This window comes from Nicrophorus vespilloides, unplaced genomic scaffold, assembly GCF_001412225.1.
Source record: "Nicrophorus vespilloides isolate i.1.1-1 unplaced genomic scaffold, Nicve_v1.0, whole genome shotgun sequence".
NCBI lineage: Eukaryota > Metazoa > Arthropoda > Insecta > Coleoptera > Silphidae > Nicrophorus > Nicrophorus vespilloides.
In genome coordinates, this window is record NW_017098966.1 from 124308 (window position 1) to 146043 (window position 21736).

Below are 21736 nucleotides of genomic sequence, written 5' to 3' on the forward strand. Positions count from 1 at the left end.
CTCATTTCGAAAAGCTGTCGTCACCAGCAGAACGGATCCATCGAATCCACGTTTGAAAAAAAAGATACAGTAAACCGGAAAAAAACAACGCGCACACATTTTTTTTGTTTCGCTTACATAATCTATCAATTTTACCCGATATATTGTCAATCTCATATAGTTCTTTATTTAGTGTTTTGTTCCTAAACTTATTTATTCTTTAGTATGTACACATACCTCTCTCATAAGAATCCTTTTGAATAAGCGTTAAATGTTAGAAATAACAGTACAAAAAATAATATTTGATGACCGAATAAACGGGTCGTGCTTGTTGGGAGGGGAAGAATTAGAGGGTGGTGGATTCGGCGAGGGTAAAAATGCAGCCATTGGATTAATTAAAACGGCGTTATTGCGCCTCATAAAGTGAAAAAAAAACAGCTACAACTGTTATCATGTTAACTACTTGTTCCTTCGAGTAATAGTCACGTAACATATAAAATAAGGATGTAAACCAAATAGAAAAATACAGAAATAAGGGAATAAACATCATTAAAAAGTAAATAAAAAATAAAGCAAATAAAAAGAAAATTTTAATTGAAATCAAGTATAATACAATGGCTACCAAAAAAATATAATTAAATTAAAAATAATATTTGATCTTAAACTAATAACGATTAATCTAATAACGTAACCAAAGGAACACAAACTAATGATTACTTTAGTTGTTGCTTTGTTAGCTTGAAGTATGTACAGTTTCTTGTAAAACAAAAATTATGATTATATACAGTAGATTATATTATAGTTTAGTTATTTTTTTATATTTATATATGTAAAAGAAATGCCCTAACTGCGTATACAAATAAAATTCGCTATTGATAAATTCTTCCCGATACAACTAAACCTAATTATCACCGAATCACTTTCTGCAACTTCATTTTTTTTCCCAATAGTAATGAAAATTAATTAATACAATAAAAACAAACTAATTAATTCGTTTAAGGACTATACACATGTTATTATTTTTTTCTTTTATTAAAAATTATTATTCTTCGTGTTGTTTTCTTTGTTAGCGTTGCGCTTAAGGACTCGGCATGGAATCTGAAAGGACGTCCGAGGGTGTTCCGTCACTGGAGTTGATGGAGAAGGCCCTGTTGGGGGCGCGCCTTTGTCGCAGCACCGAAGGATCAAAATTCGGATGTCGCCTGGCGTGTTTGCTGCAACAAATGAGTCGAATCAAGGATCTTATTAGCGTTGTACAAAAGGATATTAATTGGTGCAATTTACGTCCTCCCATGAAGCGAATATGCTGTGAGAATACGAGCAGGAAGGACATCAATTACATCGGGTGCATGTTATCAAAATACGATAATTGTATAGAGGGTTGAACGCAAATCATGGTTACTGTAACATGATTACATAACAATAATTATTGAGAGAAACAACCATTATTACATAACAAAAAAATGTCTAGTGCTCATTATTGTATATTCGTTATTTTATAGTTATTAATTAAAAATACCGTAAATCGAAAAAGTGCCATAATTAAAGAAAGCCCTTATAGCGAAAAAGCCGTATAAAGAGCGACCCTGTAACGAAATATAACATCTCACTCAATAAGTTCGTAGGATGACATATAGATGGCGCCTCTATCGACAAATTCATATAATTTTTAGGAAGTACCAACCTTCAGACGATGCCGGTCAAAATGCTACTTTTGTAATTTTCAAAACAATGGAAAAAATCTGGATGTTCGTGTGAATAGTATGTTAGGAGAATAGTATAAATATGTAAGTAAGTTTTCTTTTTTTTTACTAAATTTAACAAAGAAATAAATAAAAAATGTGTACATTAATAAGGTACTTGCCTTAAAAATACATTTATTTGAGATTTCTGTGTATATTTCATGTATTTTCAAGTACATGTTCATACGAACGTACATTTTTTTCTTGGGTGACTTTTAGTTTGCTCTAGTGCTAATCTATACTATATTTAAAAAAATTGCAATATCATATATAAGTATGGTTTATAGGGATTCCATTTAGTAAGTATTTAGTTTAAGTTATTGGGTGCAAGCTGGGATAAACATTAAATCGGATGCAAGTGCGTGAGTGTCAAAGTGAAAAAAAAGTGCATGGAATGACAGACAAAAATAAATATAAATATATAAATTATCTGAAATTGTTGGGGTCGTGTCGCAGCTAAATCAAAATATACCGAGTGAGTTATAAAACTCTTTATAGCGTAAAATGAAAATAAGTATGACATCGAATAAATTATGCAAATTCGTAATAAACTTTACACATTTACCAGGGCATTACAAACAACAAACTTGGCTAAATTTAATATTAAATGTCGCCGCCCCCTTACCGCTTAAAATATGAGTGGGAAAAACAAAAGGAAATTCCACTTGGTGCGGGCGGCGGTTGGCTGGCGGTGGCGAAACGGCGGCTCGGCGGCCCCCGCGTATATTTACCAAAGTTATTCTACGACCGCCTTCCCGACACTTCTGCTTTATTGAATCTCTTATCATAATGGGGAACCGTTAGTGCCAAATGAGGCCCTCATTACAATAATATTGAAATTGAAAACCGCCTCCGCAAACACACACACCTACCTAAACCACCCGAGCATCGCATTTAAACCGCAATATTTATTGTTTCAAATATATCGTAAATCAATGCAATCACCTGTTTCACAGATTTATGTTTATGTTCAAAGATTTAATCCTACTCTAGGTAATTTATTTATACACAAGTTACAACTACGGATCTGATTTTTTTATTTAAATTGATTGTACAGGATCCTTAAACACTGCACTTTGATCGATTTTTAATGAAATTTATTGCTTGAATAATCATTTTATTCGATTTATACTGTTTTTTTGTCATTAAAATTGCAATCTATTTTAATCAATACACTCAGAATTCAGTTAACGACATAATCCATACAAAAAATAACTTTAGTTAAACGAATATACGTGAATTGCACTATGATTATAATTAACGATCTTCTTTAATCTCTTTCTTCACACGAACGTACAATTTGATTTCATGCATTGGCATATTAATTTTTTATATAGTCGATCTATATTTTATATATTTCTTTATAAAACGAGTTTTAGATGAACATTTTTAGTAAAGTCTTTTTGTTAATAATAATAAATATAACTTCTTGTGTAATAACATACAAAGTCATTTAATTATTTTGTAAGCATTTATTTATATTAATTTACTACTAATTTCCATTTTTTAACCATTTGATCAATTAATAATATGCTTGGAAATGAGTGATATTAAATTCCATTATAAACTAAAATTTTATATTGTCTAGACATAATTAATATAATGTGAAAATAAATAATAAAAATCAATATATTATTTCAGTATTTTATACTTTATCTGGAATTTATTTTATCATATTGATGTCATGCTTAGAAGAATATTGAAGATTTTTGATAGGATATGTATAAAACTTAACGAGTTTAGTCTTTGAAGTAAAATTGGAACATTTAAATATGATAGATGATCCATTTGCTGATAGGTTCAACGTGACATAAATATAAATAACTATTTAAATTTTTAATTTCCATACATACACTTTAGAAATAAGAAGTTTTTATATAAAAAAAACTGTTCCGCACCAAACGAGAACTTTAAAACCGCATAAAAATACACAATACAAAACAAGACTCGAGAGTATACAATAAAAAAACTTATTATTTATGTATACAAAATAATTTTGTGATTTGAATAAAACTTTTTTTTTATTGGAAAACATATTTGGACTGGAAAGCGTTAAGAAAGCTAAAGTTCTCACCTAACAAGTGCCACAACTATATAATTGTAACATTGATAGAAGTAATTCAAATGAACTCATCCAAATTTAAAATCGGCAATTACTTTGTTGCCAACCCAATATACTTATGTAAAATAAATGACTGCATATTTTACTAGTAATGGAAAATGAATTTTTATGGAAAGTTAAATTGACTTCCAGGTAATTGCGCGTTAATTCAATTAAAAGGGTTCGCTCCGATCGAACGAACATTTTAATAATTAATCTCGATTATCTTTTCATCAAACCGATATAATAGTAAATTCGATTATAAATAAATGTAACGATTGGGACGAGGACGGCCAATCTTGCAGATAATAATTGAAGCAATCATTCTGTTCAATTATGTGGAAAAGCAGCTGCGATTGAGTCGCCTCGTGGCACGAAGAAAATATGATGAAGAGTAGGAAACTAATAAAATATATACGATATATATCTTAACACAAGAAACATTTTTTCAATAACATCAGATTAATATAGCGTCAAATAACAAATTTATGAGAAATTCTATTTTTACTAAAGTTAACTCTTTATAATTTTCATAAATAAAGATGATTTCGTATAATAACAAATTAAATAATGTATCCTTTTGCACACATCACAAGAATGAAGGACTTTGGGTTCATTACTATTTAGGCAAGTATAAGTACTAATAATAATTAACATTGACATTTAATAGAAACATGTATATATTCTCAAAACCTAGTGGTGCAACAACACTGATAAATTCCATGCGTGACTTATAGGACGTAGTGTGGTTACACCTAAAAATTTTACCTGTGAATTAAACTATTTGATAATAAAGATAAATAGTAATATTTTAAATAAAATATTTTAGTAATAATATTTATGTTTTTTAATAACAATAATCATCCTTTTAAATTAAATTGGTCATTTCTGTTTTTCAGTAAAATAATGTTCTTTATAATTATATTGCTTTATTTCTATATAAAGAATAACACCTAAGATCCATCATTATGATTTATTAATTGCCAATTATAGCTTCTAGTATTACGTATTTGCATACAAATTATAGAAAAAAAAAACGTATCTGTCGTGCAAAATTTTAATGCACGTTAATTGCAATTTCGCAATGTAAAACTGTAGTTGGGTCGTCCAATTAAATCGCTTTGCAATTGCTCCAAGTGCTTGATTTCAATTCAGACACAATACGGGATTGAAAGGAGAGCTCCTTGTACATTGTCATGAGCTTTTAAGCCGAACGCAATTGAAATTACCATTGTCCGTGTTCGTATTCCAACAATAGGTACAACTTTTAATAAAGTCGTAGTGAGAATTAGTCATTTATATAATACAAATTAATAAAGGCAGACATATATTACTGGACGATTTAAATATTAAATTAGAAAGCATTTCGAATTAAAAAAATAATAAAACTAAGCAGTTTAATTAGTAACTTATAGATTAGATTCGCTAATACAAGATATTCGTATTATATAATATATGAAGAAAATTAAATGTTTCATGATAATAAAATATGAATATAAATATTATTTTTATTATGATTTTGGTCATTTTTCTAGAATCAAATGATGTTTATCAAATATGTAAATTTGATTAAAACAAATTTTGTTAAATTTAATAATAAATGATTTACATATTAAATTATAGGAAAAAAAAGTTATGTCCTTATTCTGTTTTCTGTTTTTTTGTAATTGTAATAAAAATAATACAATTTTTCAATGAAAACGTTTAATTTGAAAAGTTTATTTATTATTTATACGTTAGGTAAAAAAAATCGTTAAAGAAAACAAAACTTTTCGTATTAGTTCAAATATCTCGTAGAAAAATGTGTATTGAAATTTTATTTTTAATTTGTTTTAGAAAGAAATGACAAATTGATTATTTTCTACGTTTTTTTTGTGAGGGTTTTTAATGTGGAAGTGGAATTGAAGGGAGTCGATTCGCTTTAGTTTTTAAACTAAATATGGGGGACAGTCGAGCGAGACGAACAAATGGAAACTTATCCACGTGCGTGTCGAGAAATCTAATATCTGGTGTAGAGCGATACACAACCAGCACAAGCTTTAAGTAAAAGCTTTTTTGGGCGTCTGGAAAAACTAAACTGCGTTCGTACACACATTCAAACCCATGCACATACGTACACACAACACACACACGCACACGTCATCCCTCTGGAGCCACCCTGAAAACAGGGATAAAGAAAGACAAAAAAAACCGAATGGAAACGCTCGTTGGCTTCGCGAATTACTGTCACGTCTTGACAATATGGCGCAGATGTCCAGCGTTAAAAAAAATATATAAATAAAATAATATGAAAACACATACATAGAGGAGCCCAGAATGTATCCTTTTTTGTTATACCTTTCGCATTAGTTGCAATTAATTATTAAACTAGGCTAAAGCGAAGATGATTTTTGTTGATTGAATTTTATATAGAATATAAATTATATTCATCTGCTTACTTACTATTAATAATGATAAAGTTACTAATATAATTTTACTTAAAATCTAGTGTATATAAAATACTATATCCATAATATTGATTAAACATAGTTTCATAAACTTGTCAAATACTCTTCAAGTTATTAATCATAAGGTATATATTAAATTTATGATTAAAATTTTGTTAATTCATAAAGTTTAAAACTTAAATTACCAAATCTTAAGAACTTCTACAAAAATTCCAAAATAGTTTTTTTTAAAGTAGTTTTTTTTTACAATTGAATTATTGTTAATAATTATAATATTTAATTTAGGAATAAAATTCGTTTTTTTTTATATAAAATAATAATTCAGTCGACAATCATAATACATATAGAAAGTGTACGTTCTTACGAATATTTTGATGATAGTTCGGTGAAGACTTATTTTGAAAGTTGTACGTGAACGTTGAATCGAAAATTGTACGTTTTTATTAAGAATTAAAAGAGGTGATGCATTGATTTATTCTTAATTAACAATTATTACGTTATATCTATTTTATTTGTAGAAAAATCTTATAAATATTTATAAGAAATATTTTTATTTTAAATTAAATTTATTTTTTAGATGTCGAAGGCACATTTATTTTTCACAGTGTGCCGTTTTAATGCAGAAGCAACATGTATTATATTGAATAATGTTGTCAAAGCATGTGCATCTACATATCAATCATCTTTGCGTTGCTAAAGCATTTGCGAAGCGATCATGCATTGGAGTAGGTAGGTGGCCGACGCTCCGTACATCCAACCGAACATAATGCCTTTTGACGCGCTACGTAGTTGTGCTAAAACAACTTTGATGATACCATATGATCTCATAACCTCTTTTCAATGCCTAAAAGCAGTCTGAATCGATGAGAGCAGCAGTAAAAAAAAAGTAATGAAAATAAAGCGGAGAGCTACACCTACTCTGGATCAAAGAATGAAATGAAACGAATAAGGACGATCATTTACCTGAGATGATCGCTCCGCATAAATTTCTTGTTGCAAACCGGACAGGCGAAGTTCTTTTCGCCCGTGTGGGTCCTCGTATGTCTTGCGAGCTCATCGGACCTTGCAAACCTCTTGCCGCATCCTTCCCAGCTGCAGGGAAAGGGTCTTTCACCTGAAAACAAAACAGAAAAAGAAAACTTTTAGTATACTAGAGTTGAAGAATCGATCGATCTGAATCACCGCTCGATTTGTTGCCGGGATATTAATTACGACATAATAGAGGTTTAAAGAGGGCAGTATTTAACGGAGCTGACCGAGCCGGTATAAATCATTGGATAAGCGGATGGCGGTATTAGCCCTCCTCCTTCAGCAAACGCTTCCTCCTCTCAACTTATCCCGTACGGCATGTTAATTCAATTACCACTACGATACTTAATTAGTAACAGCTCTCGGATTGCGGAACGTTTATGTGAATTATACATACATACGTAGACGAGCAAAAAGATACCTCTAATAGGATTGTGTAGGTATTCATTAAACGAATGGACGTATAAGTGTGATTATATAATCGTTATACTTCTATATGCAGAAATATCCAATACAACATTTTAATCACGAAATATATTTATTTTATCATATATTTGAATTTCGTTGAACTAAAAACATGTCCAAACTAACTTTACAAATTGTAAAAAAAATAGTTTTGACATAAATGTTTGAATATGAAAAATATCTAGTATTTCATAAGATAATATGAATTTTATAACTTTTCAGGGCGACTAATAGCCGAATGATTAAGTCGTCCTACCCACGTGCTAGTGGGCACAGGTTCGAATCAAGCCAGGCCCTTTGTGAGCCCTCTCGGTGCATTACAGATGGACAGTGAAATTAATGAGGTTCAGCATATGGACCTTCAGCTACGTCGATGGACAATAACGGTGTTATGCAGAAGATAACAGCAGATTCACAATGAAAAGAAATAGTAGAATCGCAGAGCATCAATATACTACTGAAATTAACATATAACACGACAGCCAACCTACAAATTAAAAATTAAAAATCATCATAATGGTAACTATCCACCGGGAATAATTACCTACCTAATATCAACCGCGATCTTAAATTTACTCATTGTTCACATTGATGAACAGATTGTTTTGATACAGTCTAAATTTATTGATATAAGTTTTAGAAATCTCCGTTACCTGAAGTAAAATCTATTTTCTTACTATGATTTTTTATTTATTTTTTCGTATTCGATTTTTAGATACTATTATAATGATTTGATAAGCAATTCGATACTCAAACAAATTTGGTTTTCAAACATCTTTAATGTTTTCAATTTTGAAAAAATACTTAAAAACAATAATAATGTAATTGTTGCAATTGTAGCAAAAATGTTTATTCTTTATAATTATGATAAATGGACAAAATTTATTTTACTAAAGTTAATTATGCAACGCCAAGTGGCGTACTTTATGAGCGAACGTTTGCTGAATTTAAGCAACACTGGTAAGAGACATTACTTGAATGTGTGACGTTATGTCACAGAGTAGCATACCATTCAGAATCCCATAAAAGAGTACTTTGTAACAACGGAAACCATTTGCTAAAGTAATAAGCTCTAATTTATACATGCATAAACTGCATATGCTAATATTCATATTAATAATTGAATATCTCATATCCGGAGAAATTATATTATATAATTTTTGAAAAATATATTTATAACTTCATATAATAGTAATTTATTATATGTATATAATTGTAAATACATATAAAATTATTTGGGGTCTAACCATTTTTCGAATTTTCACAAAAAAGATAGAGAAAAACGATTTTTACAACTTATTTTCTATTGTTAAGTTGGTAACAAGCTGGGTTTGTTTTAGATCATTAAATAATTAACTAAATTATTTTTTCTTCTCTTTGTACTTTAATACTAAAATTTACTTTTCTAATCAGATCTTCAGGTTCTTGAAGATATTTATTGATTGCTTTTTAAAAACAAGCCATTATTTGATTTACTTCATCGCCGCTTTTTTCATCATCGTAGTCATCTTCTATACTTAACGATCTCACTTTTTGAAGTTGAATCTAAAGAACGACTTTGTCTAAAAGTTCTGTGAATTTTGTTAAATAACTAAAAACCTTACCAAAATAAAATGAACTAATTTCAGTTTTCATTTTATTTAATTCACGTAATAGAGACGTGTTTTAAAAACCGACAAACCCTAGTAAATATCTACTATAAAATTAATGTCCAAGTCTTTTAACTGGTTTGTTAATTACATACTTCAAAGAAGCACCAAGTACATTGCCTTGGGGTATTCTATTTATAAAAATAAATATGTTATTCTATTATAATTTCATAATCTTTATGATAAAACTATATAAAAATAAAACGTAAAATTATGTTTTGAAAGTTTTTAAATATAATTTAATTCTGATGATAAATTCGGAAGGGCTATATAATATTTTTATTAGAATTTAGGTAACAAAGCAAACGACATAATAAAAAAACAAATTGATGTCGAGTACGTAGAAGTAATAAAACGAAACAAAAACAGAGATAACGATTTAATTCAAAACGCTATAAATATTAAGGGATGGTTAATATCTATAAGACCTCCCAACGAGGGCGAGGCTTTAGTTAACAAAATATATTGTACGAAACCAAGGTTTATGGGCGGCTTGGACTCGCCGAAATATATACACTTTCCCCGACTATAATCCCATCCTATACACGCACAGTATATCTATATGCACAAACTCGCAGACTAATGACCATCATGTACATCACCGATCAATCAGAGAATCGGAAACGCTTATAATTCACTTTATTTTTCAATCTGCATTGTAATTGTTTCTGCGAGCTGATTGCATCATGTACGTACGTACGTATATATATTTTTTACTAATTAGTTTTGGGGGGGTTGAATTTTCGAGGAAAGTGAAACTTTTCATAACTGTCAAAAGCATAAACGCCGACTCGGTAATTAATTATAAGCACAATCAATGATTGATTACACGATTTTGCTCGACAATTAAATGTTGATCCAGTGAAATCGATATGCTGTAAATGAGGTTTGGTACAAAAGCATTTTTATTCCAACATCCCGTCCAATTTTAATGCCCTGCACCGTGTACAGTTCAATCCTATTAATTTGAATAATATTTACTTTTGTAATTGTCATTAACTTTAATCATAATTATATGATTTTTTCATTTTTGTTAGTTATTAAATAAACATCGTTTAAGTTATATAATACTGAAATTGGTGATATTATCTAAATTATATAAAAGTTAAAATAAATTCGAAAAAATATACGTAAAAGAATAATTTTCCATTAATACAGTCAAGTCTACTACCTTGCCGGTAGTAGTTCCTCGCTTAATCCGGTTTCAAACAGTCTAGGAAATGTTCGGAATTAATTACCAGAACTATGCGATGTATTGCTATAGTATGTACGCAGTTTACAAAATTAAAAGAACATTTTTATGTATTTTTTTTCTTCAAAATATTAATCAAATATATATTTATTAATACATTTAATTCAGATTCTAAGAAGTTAATAAAACATAATAATTTAAATGTTTACTAATTTATTTAAATGATAAATGACATGAAATGTAATAGAGAAAAAATATATTAAATTAAAATCTGAAATCTATATTTCAACTTATTCTGACACAAAAATCCACTAACTGTAGATTTACCGATGCTGAAGTGAAATTGAATATTTTTTTATATAAAAATATGCTATTCCGATTTCTCCGTTCATAGAAAATACATAATGAAAGCGTTTCTATTCTCGACTTTTCTACAAAGTCCATGAATGCGTCCATCCGTCTTATATAAATTCAATACGCTCACGAAGGCAATCAAATAAGCGGATTATTATTTGAAATGAAGAAAAAAAAAAACAACTTTCCTCTGTATAAAAATATTAATTGTTTCTTTTGTGTTGTTAAAATTCCATTCATTGTGAATATTTCGTTCATGATTTCAAAGTAAATAAATGATAGTTAGATAATAATACTCTTTCCGTTCTAATTATCCAATTTTAGTTTTTTTAATGGATTATTGAACTAATGAAATTAAATGTATTAGTACTTATTTATTTACATTAAGCATGGAAAAATAAATCCAGTAGCCGCCTGAAGTTTTACATTTATTAAAATAGTTTTTGTAGTGAACAGGTAAATTTTTATAACAATTATTAGTTTGTTTTTTACCCTCTGATGATTTGTTTAAGGTTAATTATTACAGTCGTCATTGTAAAAACTACCTAATAAGTCTATATTCGAACAATTGCAGAGCTTATTGGTAGTAGAACCATGCCAATCAAAATCCAGCAAGGTAATGCGAATAATGATGAGAAAATTGTTTGGACTGGTACTGAAAATGGGTGGAATATAAGAATGATTTGTAAACCACTAACCAACCCCGATTTCAATGTCCTCTTGAATGGTGTTAAAGAAACCCATTACAACAAAAAAGTCCCCGTCCAGTATTGATGATCCCATTGCGGCCTTATATAAAGCCTGGGACGAAATATCCGCTTAAAAACTAGATAGTGTTTTCATTATATTGCAGAAGTGTGTATAATTGACCATGCTTCATAAAGGGGGCAATGATTACAGGCTTCCTCACATGAGCTAGCACGTCAGGAACTTGACCGCTTATAGTTACTAATTTGTTAAATGTTACTCATAACTGTTAATTTAAAATGTTTTCCATTTTATTTTACAGTTTAGTTGTGAAAATACACGTTATATATCTGTTTGCATTTTTTTTATGAAATCGGACACTTATTTTGGAAGGGAGGGAGTATTATATTTTAGTAAATAAATTTAAATCCAACTATTTTTGGATTTAAAGTGAAATAATGATCACCATTATTACGTAGATTATTATAAATTATTTTAAAAATAACTTCAATATTATAAATGAATATTTTTATTATTCGTGCATAAAAATTGAATTGAAATAGTTTATATATTAGCATTTTTGTGATTTTTTTTTGTCAAAAATTAATTTACATTTTTATATTATTCATAGTATATAAATTATAGTATTATCTTTGATATTTCCAGCTGATCCATTATTTATAACATTGTGTATTATATTAAAAAAAATATCTGTAAATATATCTCTAATATTTGCAGGCATAAGCTATAATTACGTTCACCCTGAGGTTATGGTTTCTCAAGTTATTATAGAGACTATATGCTACGTTGTATAACTACACTTGCCGAGATTCCAGGCGCTGATATATTTAATATATGTGTTTAATCTTATACCATCATATTCTCGTGTAAAGTACCATGAGATATGACAAAAGAATATATTCTACGAGAAAAAGATGATACAAAGTGTCAGGTCACAAATTATGGATGCGAGACACGGAGTACGTTACAACATGAAATACAATTTATGCAACTATTTTATTTTATAATATGTGAAAAAATAATTAATTATATAGTCATTATGAAAGACACGACAAATTATAATCTTATATCAATTGATACATAAATATTATATAAGCCTGAAAATAAGCGTTATTAAATAAATGAATAAATTGTGCTTAATATTAACCTTTTGAAGAAATAATCAAATTTTCTTTTTAATCATTTTGAGGATATTTATGACAAACACAGAAAAGTAACGTTAAATTAATATTGAATATATAAAAAATTGCAAAATATACATAAATATTATTTTTACTAAAATGTAAATAACAATAAAACGACATTTTTTAGCTAATGGCGAACAAATATTATTCACTCAGTGAACTTCAATTTGGAAACAAAACATTGCATACATTAATTTGCTTTTAGCACCAAAAATATTAAATTATATTTTATAAATAATTTTCATTTATCAAACGTGGGGCGACTAATAGCCGAATGGTTAAGTCGCCCTACATGACCTACAAAAAAATCAAATCATCATAATGGTAACTATCCACCGGGAAAGATTATCCATTTAATGTCAACCGCGATCTTAAATTTACTCAAAGTTCACATTGATGAACAGACTGTGATTAAAATTACACGACATAAAAAAAAGTTATCAAAAGTTCATTCATTGATTTTTCATTGTAATTTATATTGATTTATAATAAAAATATATTATTTTAAATTTAATGAAATCAAATCTATTTACATTTTGTCACTAATAGTTGTGACAAATATAATTTAAATTTGTTACAAAACTTTTGTTATAAGCTTGACTGAAGATTTTCTTTAGTATGAAAAGAGAATTTTCATTATTTCTTTTATAAGGTTCATTTAAAGTTTTTCTATTCTTATTTGAATTAATTTAACGAAATTGAATTCAGTTGATTTATTTATGGACAGTTTTTTTTATTGGTTTCAAAGTAACAACAAAATATGCATATGATTATTACATAAATCTGTGACTTGTTTGAAGTATTTCATAAGTTTGAAAAGACTTAATATAAAAGTTACTGATCTCATTTGAGTTTAATAAAATTAAATAAAAAAACTTAATTTATGATAGATTGACTTTTCTTAAAAGTTTGAAACCTTGAGATATTACTTTGATGAAAATAAAATGATTTTAAAATAATTGGAATTAGTTTTTGTTTATTTCAGAATATATCTATCAGATATAGAAAAATATAAATTTTAATATCAAGGAGAAACTTACTTATTCTAAAGTATTGTTAGTATTTTATATAATTATATTACATTAATAAAATTTGATTGAATAAATAAAATTACATGTTACAGATTTATATGAATTTGAAAAAAGTTAATTTTTCATCTGAGTATATGAAGATTGGGATTGAAATTACAAAACATATTCTATTAATAATAAAAAATTGAAGAAAAAATATTCTTAATTTGAACTTACTTATATAATATTATTAATAGAAAATACATCTAAATACAGGGAAGAATAGTACTCAATTAAATGTTAATTTTCTATCAAACAATTAATAGGAGAAAAAATGTTGCCATAATAATTTTTAATTGACCTGTGGATGATTGAAATAACTACGACAATATAAAATTTATCTTTAACAATAAATTATTTAAAAAATCATCAGAATCATATAATAATACTTACGTAAATTCAATAACAAAGAACACGGGCTATTTACGCTTTTGATGATGCAGGCGTAAGGTTTTTGCTGTCATAATAGAAGGTAATAAATAATAAAATCATTTAATGCCTCCGAATAACCTGCATTAGTAAAACAATTAATGGCGTATTGAATAACTTTCTATGGCATAATACCTCTGTAGAGCAACTATAAAATGTACATTTTATGATAGCCATTTTACGATGGCCAATTTTATCATCTACGAGAATTTAATAGAGCAGCAGATGATAGAAAGAGAGAGAGAGAATAAGATAGGATGGAGTCGCAATAAATCAACGGTACAAATTATTGCGAAGCATCCTCCGAGGAATTATAATTGGATCAAGTGTTTCTTTTTATTATGATTAAAATAGAAAATAATTCACACCCGGCGGGGAGCGAAATATTTAGAATATTCCAACGAGACTAGTAAATTTTAAAGCTGTCTCCGTGTTATTTCCATGCAAATGACTCGCAAATTACGTTGAAGAGTAATTAAGCTGCATACTTTATGTTTTACCTTAAGGTCTGTCCTCTGTATGCATGTACACGGGAAACGGGGATGGATCTTCTTTTTTCTAGCTTCCTCATTCCCATGTCCTGTGCAACTCCCACAGCCCTTACCGCGTTTCCGTAACGCTACCGTTACGTAACTGTTACGTTGCGTTACGTTGTGTTGCGGTCTCCGAGCCCATCGGACGTTGCTTAATTCGCCCGTAATGAATTTACACCGCAATCGGCGAAATTTGCTTGTAATGAAATTAATGCGTTAATTGAAATTCACGCGCGCAAACTAATTGACTTTATATCTATATCTATATGTTTGTTCGCAATTACCGACTTCCATGTTTACCATTCGAATTCGGATAAAAAAATCATAAAGCATCCAACTTCCTTGAAACATGTACACAATTTTATCCTCTATTGGGTTTTGATTAATTAATTTATTATAGACTAACTGATTTATATTTGGATTAATAATTAAAATCTCGAGTAAATACTCAGAATTTTCGGTTTACGAATTCCTATGATGTAAATAATTTATTACATATACAAATATCACTAATGTTCTTATTTTTATAATAAACTTTGACTTTAGTATATGTAATATGTGTGGTAGAATAAATATAAGTTTGTTTTTCCTGAAAATTTAGATGAAAAAATCACTAAACCATGTTTAAATGTACTAGGATAAAAGTATAAAATATCTAACCAGATACTTTCTTGAAACATCTACCTAAGTTTATTCTTGATTCCGATTTGATTAATTAATTTATGATTATAAAATTTGAATGATATTTGGATTTGGATGAATTGCCGTAAAATATGCATAATTTGTTCTGAAAATTCGGATTTCGAACATAATTCATTCGAAAACGGAATTGCCATACATATATATGTAAAATGTTCTTGTTTTTGTAATAAACTTTGACTTTAGTTTAGTAAGCAGCAATATGCGTGGTAGAATAAATAAAAGTTTATTTTTTGCTGTGAAAGTATAGAGGAAAAAAACAGTAAACAAAGTTTAAATGTACTGTTGGGAACAAAGTTTTCGTGCGTAAGAAAAGAACTGATTTTGATGTATGTAAATCGCTACTCCATAATTCAACAAGAAATTCCATTCGGATAATAAAAACTAGGTGCTAGGGTGTAAGGGTATATACGGTATTAGCATATAGCAATATAAATATAAATGTTATATTTACAAAGCGTTTCAAAATAAATAACATAAATCACAGATGTGTCCACTTTTTTGTATCTCTCTGATAAAATATTAATTGTTACTTTAAAATTTAAACTTAAAATCAATTTTATTCAAAATATCTTAAATTATGTATACTCATTCCAATAAAGTCTGCTCGAAAGTTTTCATTTAATGATGATAGTATAAACTGCAGAATGGAAGGGAATGGACATAAGTACTTAATAGAACAATGGAGCATCTTCATCTTTACCTGATTAATAGTTTCTAAGAACTTTCTCGAGGAGGAATATTAAACCACTGCAGCCGTTAAACCATTTCCTTCATAGCCAATTAATCATATTGTAATGCAACATAAAATAATATAATGGACATTGTTCGAATGTTTTAAAAATAATATAATTTATATTTCTATAGTTGTAGCAAGTTGAAATATTACTGTATCATTATATTATTTAGTTGCACTCATTTCTATTTATTTCTTACATTTAAAGACAAAACTTGTTTTGTTAAAACAAATATAATATAATATTAAATATATATCTTCTTATGATATAATTTTACTCGTTAATTTGAAGGTAATTTGACAATTATATTTAAATTTTTAAAAAGTAATAAATTATGAAAGATTGAATATAACAAAAATTAATGTTTTTTGGACCTTGTTTTATTTATGGTTCATAGATTAATTGACACAGAATTTAATAAAATAAATTATTAAAGAATTGTAAATCCTATGCTTTTTTATGTCAAAGTAAATAATATTTTACTTCTGTTCACATTGAATTACGTTAAAAAAAACATTTAATTTTGTATTTTCTACTTGAGTAACTCAATCTAAATAGTTAATTAACTTATTTCATATGTATTATATGTCTGAGTTATTTAATACATTACAGATTAATGCTTAATTATGAGAAACCATAGAACTTCTAACTAATATTTGATATTGAAATCCGTAAAGCAATGAAAATTAGTCGCGAACCATGCGAAACGGAACAGTTCCGAATGAAATGAATACATAGAAAGTTAATTAACTTTCCAAGTACACAAATTTACACATACATTTCAATGAAATTAATATTGAATTAAACAAATAATTACTTTGACCCAATTGCCGCCGTGTTTAGCGCGCGTGACATATCTGACAACTAAATTACTACTGCGCATTGTTGTTTGTCATTACGTAACAGTTAGTTAAGACACCCAATTCCAGAAATCCGAAGCCGTATCATACCACTTGTCCGCATTTTATCATTTTTCTTCTGCGGATGAATTGAAAAAAACGTAATCCCTTTTGCATGTATATGCAAGAGGCTAAAGGAATTGCGGAAACATTCTCGACGGCTTGAATAAATATCATTAAAAGTCTTTTCACCTGCAGACAATTTACATGGCACGCAACGGGTGCGCAGACAGCAGGAATAGCGAGGAGATTTATCAAACGTCCGCACGAGGCGGCCGCAGCGATTCATCTCCCTGCAAATTATGCACCTTCTTGCACACGTCAGATGAACGTGTCCACCCCCTCTCAGTGAATTACTTATGCCCAAACAATTTGCCAAATTACGTAAAGAATGAAGAGATAACAGCTGATTACGCAGCTGAAGATCTTTAGATCATGTGTGCAATAACAATAACCATTGTATTGACCCTCAAATTTTGAATGGTTCGAACAAAAATCGTAAATTCTAAAAAAAGATATTATGCAATATTGCTGTATATTGTTTGTTCAAGTTTTGTATAATCATACAAATACAGAGGACTTGAAATGATTGATTGTTCGATCTCGAACAATAACTCAAAAGTCGAACAAAAAGTCACTTAGTCGCTGTTACATTCGTTTTATTGCAAATTAACAATTAAATTCATATTCATATAACAGGGGCGACTAATAGCCGAATGGTTAAGTCGCCCTATCCACAAGCTAGTGGGCGCAAGTTCAAATCCTGGCCAAGCCAGGCCCTTCGTGAGCCTTCTCGGTGCTTACAGCAATAGGGCTATAGTTCATCACAGATGGACAGTGAAATGAATGAGGTTTAGCATATGGACCTTCAGCCAAGTCATGACAATGTTAAGGATAGCAGCAGATTCACAGTAAAAGTGTGGAATTGCAGAGCATCAATATACTACTGAAGACAACTACTACAAAACAACAGCCAACCTACAAATTAAAAATCATCATAATGGTAACTATCCACCTAATGTCAACCACGATCTTAAATTTACTCAATGTTCACATTGATGAACAGATTGTGAATAAAATTACACGTCATAAAAAAATATTCATATAAAACTCCCTAAAAATATAAAATAAACATTTTGAATTTAATTGGCATTGACAATTAGAAAAAATACATCAAATTCCAATTAATGTTTTTTATTAAAACAAAAATACTTCTTCACTGTTTTGATAAAATCTAATGGTGCAATAATGTTATATAAACAAAAGCTTCTATCAAAATATACTAATTAATACTTATCAAGCATCTTGTACACTCAGTGGAAATTTGGATGGATCTTGAATAAGGATTTGTTATTTACTATTCAATACTTTTCAAGATAGATTCGAACAGGCAAACTCACCATTGTAATATTAAATGTATACGTCTTAGAGAATGAAATTTATATTAAAAATGTTTTGGGTTTCGACCAGTTTGCAAATTAGAAGTTATTTAATGTTAATACACGGCTGAATTTTTGAACATGCAACAACACAAAAATTAATTAAAGCATTAATACGTAAGAATCACGTTTAGATTACAAGCAAAATAATACATAATTATAATTAAATCATTTTAATTTTAGATATATTTTTGTTTATTTTCATGAAAAGAAAAAAAAAACAGTTCTAATTGCTATTTATTCCTTCATATTTCATAATGGAATTAAAACGGAGAAAGCGGAAAGAGTGAAAATATAATTAAGGATGATTTTGAAAGCGCAAATGTCGAGGAGATGAGAACCAGACAAATTAGACGTTGTCCCGTGTAATGTTATAAATACTTATAAATGTTGAATGCCGCATTTCTTATCTCAGACGTTATGACATTTATTTTTTTTACTAGGAGCTAGTATAAATGATGGAGTTATTACTAGAACGTTGTATTTAAGCTATTAGTGTATGATGGACTAATTACAGAAATATAGGTAAAATATTAATGAAAAATACGTCTTCCATATTTATTTATGCTAATAATCAATTATAATATATAGACAAAATTAATATTGACAAATGTAAAAATTTAACATTAGAAATTTGGTTCATCACTTTTTCTTTTTCATGTGTGAACATTATATTTAGAGGTAGACTCGTGAAGGTGTGGTTAATTTCTTAGATACAAATTAATTAAAATGATTTACTACTACTACTATATTGTATGTTCTAACATATATTAATGTTGTTCATTAATAATTTCCGTAATTTTGAAACTATATTCAATGGTTTATAAGATCCTATCGACTTGTATTAGCGTATAATCTAAGCTGAGAATACAATAATATTATTAACATAAATCGGATTAAGACAAATTGCATAGGAAAAACGTATGATTACTTGCATCCGCGATTAATCACAAAGCCTCTTGGCGTTAATTGATTTGGATTACTGCTAAGGATGCATTTCAGGAATCCATTGTTGTTAGCAACACACGTATCTCATATATCACCACTTATGAAACAATCCCATCTCCAATTCTCCAAGTGCACTTCCGATTAGTCCATTAATAATACACCAAGTTAAATTATATCACCAAGATGTTGCAACACGTACACATCTTTCGCGCATCACGAAAAGAACTACGTAATGCCTCCAAATTCAAATAAGTGCAGCGAATAATAAGAGAGGAGGAAAACGAAGGAGAAAGAACATAACATACGGTACGTTTAGTGAATTGCGAATATTATTCGAGAAGTTTTCTTTCGCATCCCGCACATCGAAATAGGGTTCAAGAAAAGGAAGCCAGTTAAGGTATAGAGTGGGAACATGTTTTGCGAAAATCCACTCAATTTTTATCTGCTGGAAATTTATAGTTGCTCCACACCAAGCGGCCCAGTTCCCCGGGGAAGAGCAGTTATTATGAAATTTTACCTGCGCCTTATTGAAATGTAAATTCCATTTTTATGGCTTCCACATACAAATTTCCACCACAATACAAATCCTATTAGATGGAACGGATGGGAACAGGAATTTCAGACTGAGCAAACGATAATTTGTTGTCCGTGCTGCAACATTTTAGTAACTCAGGTGTGATTTTAATTACACCATTAACGGGATGAAGGAAGATGAGACAAAAAGGAACAAAAATTAAGAGGAGGGTGTAGAAGCACACACGTGTTATAATCTAAAAACCAATTCATTAAGTTTCCCTCCCAAGTGATTAATTACGTCCGTAATTAAAAGCTCTGATAATAATTAATTGCCACATTTTAGGCGTCCCGTACCCCTTCTATAAGTTTAGGAAACAAGATTAGTAGTAGTACTGGAGAGGACGGAGAAAAAGGGAACAAGTAGTCATTTTAATATCGATCAGGAGTACAGACGTGGTCGAGGGGAGCTTTGCTTCCTTCCTTCTTCCTTCCTCCACGAAAGAAACTTTTATAATAATTTAGTATTCCCATTGATGCTTATGGAAAGTTTTGTAATGCATAGCAGGCCCGGAAGTAGTGCGGAAATAAAATGTGGGCTCGGCCCATCAGCATAGTCCGGGGGGCCACGGAAAATCCTCCGGTAATAAGAGCACGTATATCTAAGTTAATTCGAAACGAAACGAACTGGCGTCGGTTTCAACCCCCAAAAGACGCGCCCCCATAACAATCTGGCTACAGGTGGTCTTATTGCCACAGCTCTCGCACATACCGCAACGGAGAAGAAGTTAAATGAAAGAAAAACTTTACAAATGCATTGGAAAATTTTTAATGAAATTACAACCATGTTGTTTTAATTACTTCGTTAATGAATGGTACAAGCTTTGATTGTTCCATTTCTTGCTTGGAAACACATATAAGTTAATTACTGTACAAATGTTGAAAGAAAAAAGGACACGGAATATAAATGAAACAAAATGAGAATAACTATTTTCTTATTCACTTAACGTACAAAATATCCTATTAATATATGTTCAATAATATGGATACAAATATTTCCATTTATATGTTTCATACTAAGTACATGATTATTAACAAATAATGTACAAATAAACATACAAATATCTCAAGTTGCTGGTCGTTATACGTTCGCACAATGCATTGATATTTTAATTAATTGTCCAATTTCAATACGAATTATGTACGTTAACTGAGCGCTGACTGTATACTGAAATGGAAACTTTGCGAATCGAGAAATATATATATATATACATTCGTATGGCAGAGATTTGTGAGCAGGGATTTAGAAATAAATTTCCCTTATTTTATATCATTTCCACGCACTGCTGGGTACACGACCCCTCCGCGAAAATATAATAAATAAATAAAAAAAATATGTTAGCATATGGAGAAAACCGCGTTTTGTATAATTTGAAGAAAAAAATAAAAATGAACACGTATGTATGGGATGAATAATGGCAAACTTTTTAATTAACGCTGCAATATAAATAGGTGAACTAAATGGAAATTGGTTTTTCGTTAATTAAATATCCAATCCACTCTCATAGGGATATTCTAACAAATATGTTTTTAGCATGATTAATGTAAAAATTTAAAGC

At 29.2% G+C, this 21736-nt stretch overlaps 1 protein-coding gene across 1 annotated transcript; it reads right to left on the reverse strand.

The window, feature by feature from the left end:
* Window positions 1-978: 978 nt before the first annotated feature.
* Window positions 979-7383, reverse strand: LOC108563700 (Krueppel-like factor 16; the record flags this gene model as incomplete). Its single annotated transcript, XM_017922453.1, has 2 exons — window positions 979-1193; window positions 7233-7383. Coding segments are annotated over 2 exons (287 nt in total), but the record flags the coding sequence as incomplete, so codon positions are not given.
* Window positions 7384-21736: the final 14353 nt, after the last annotated feature.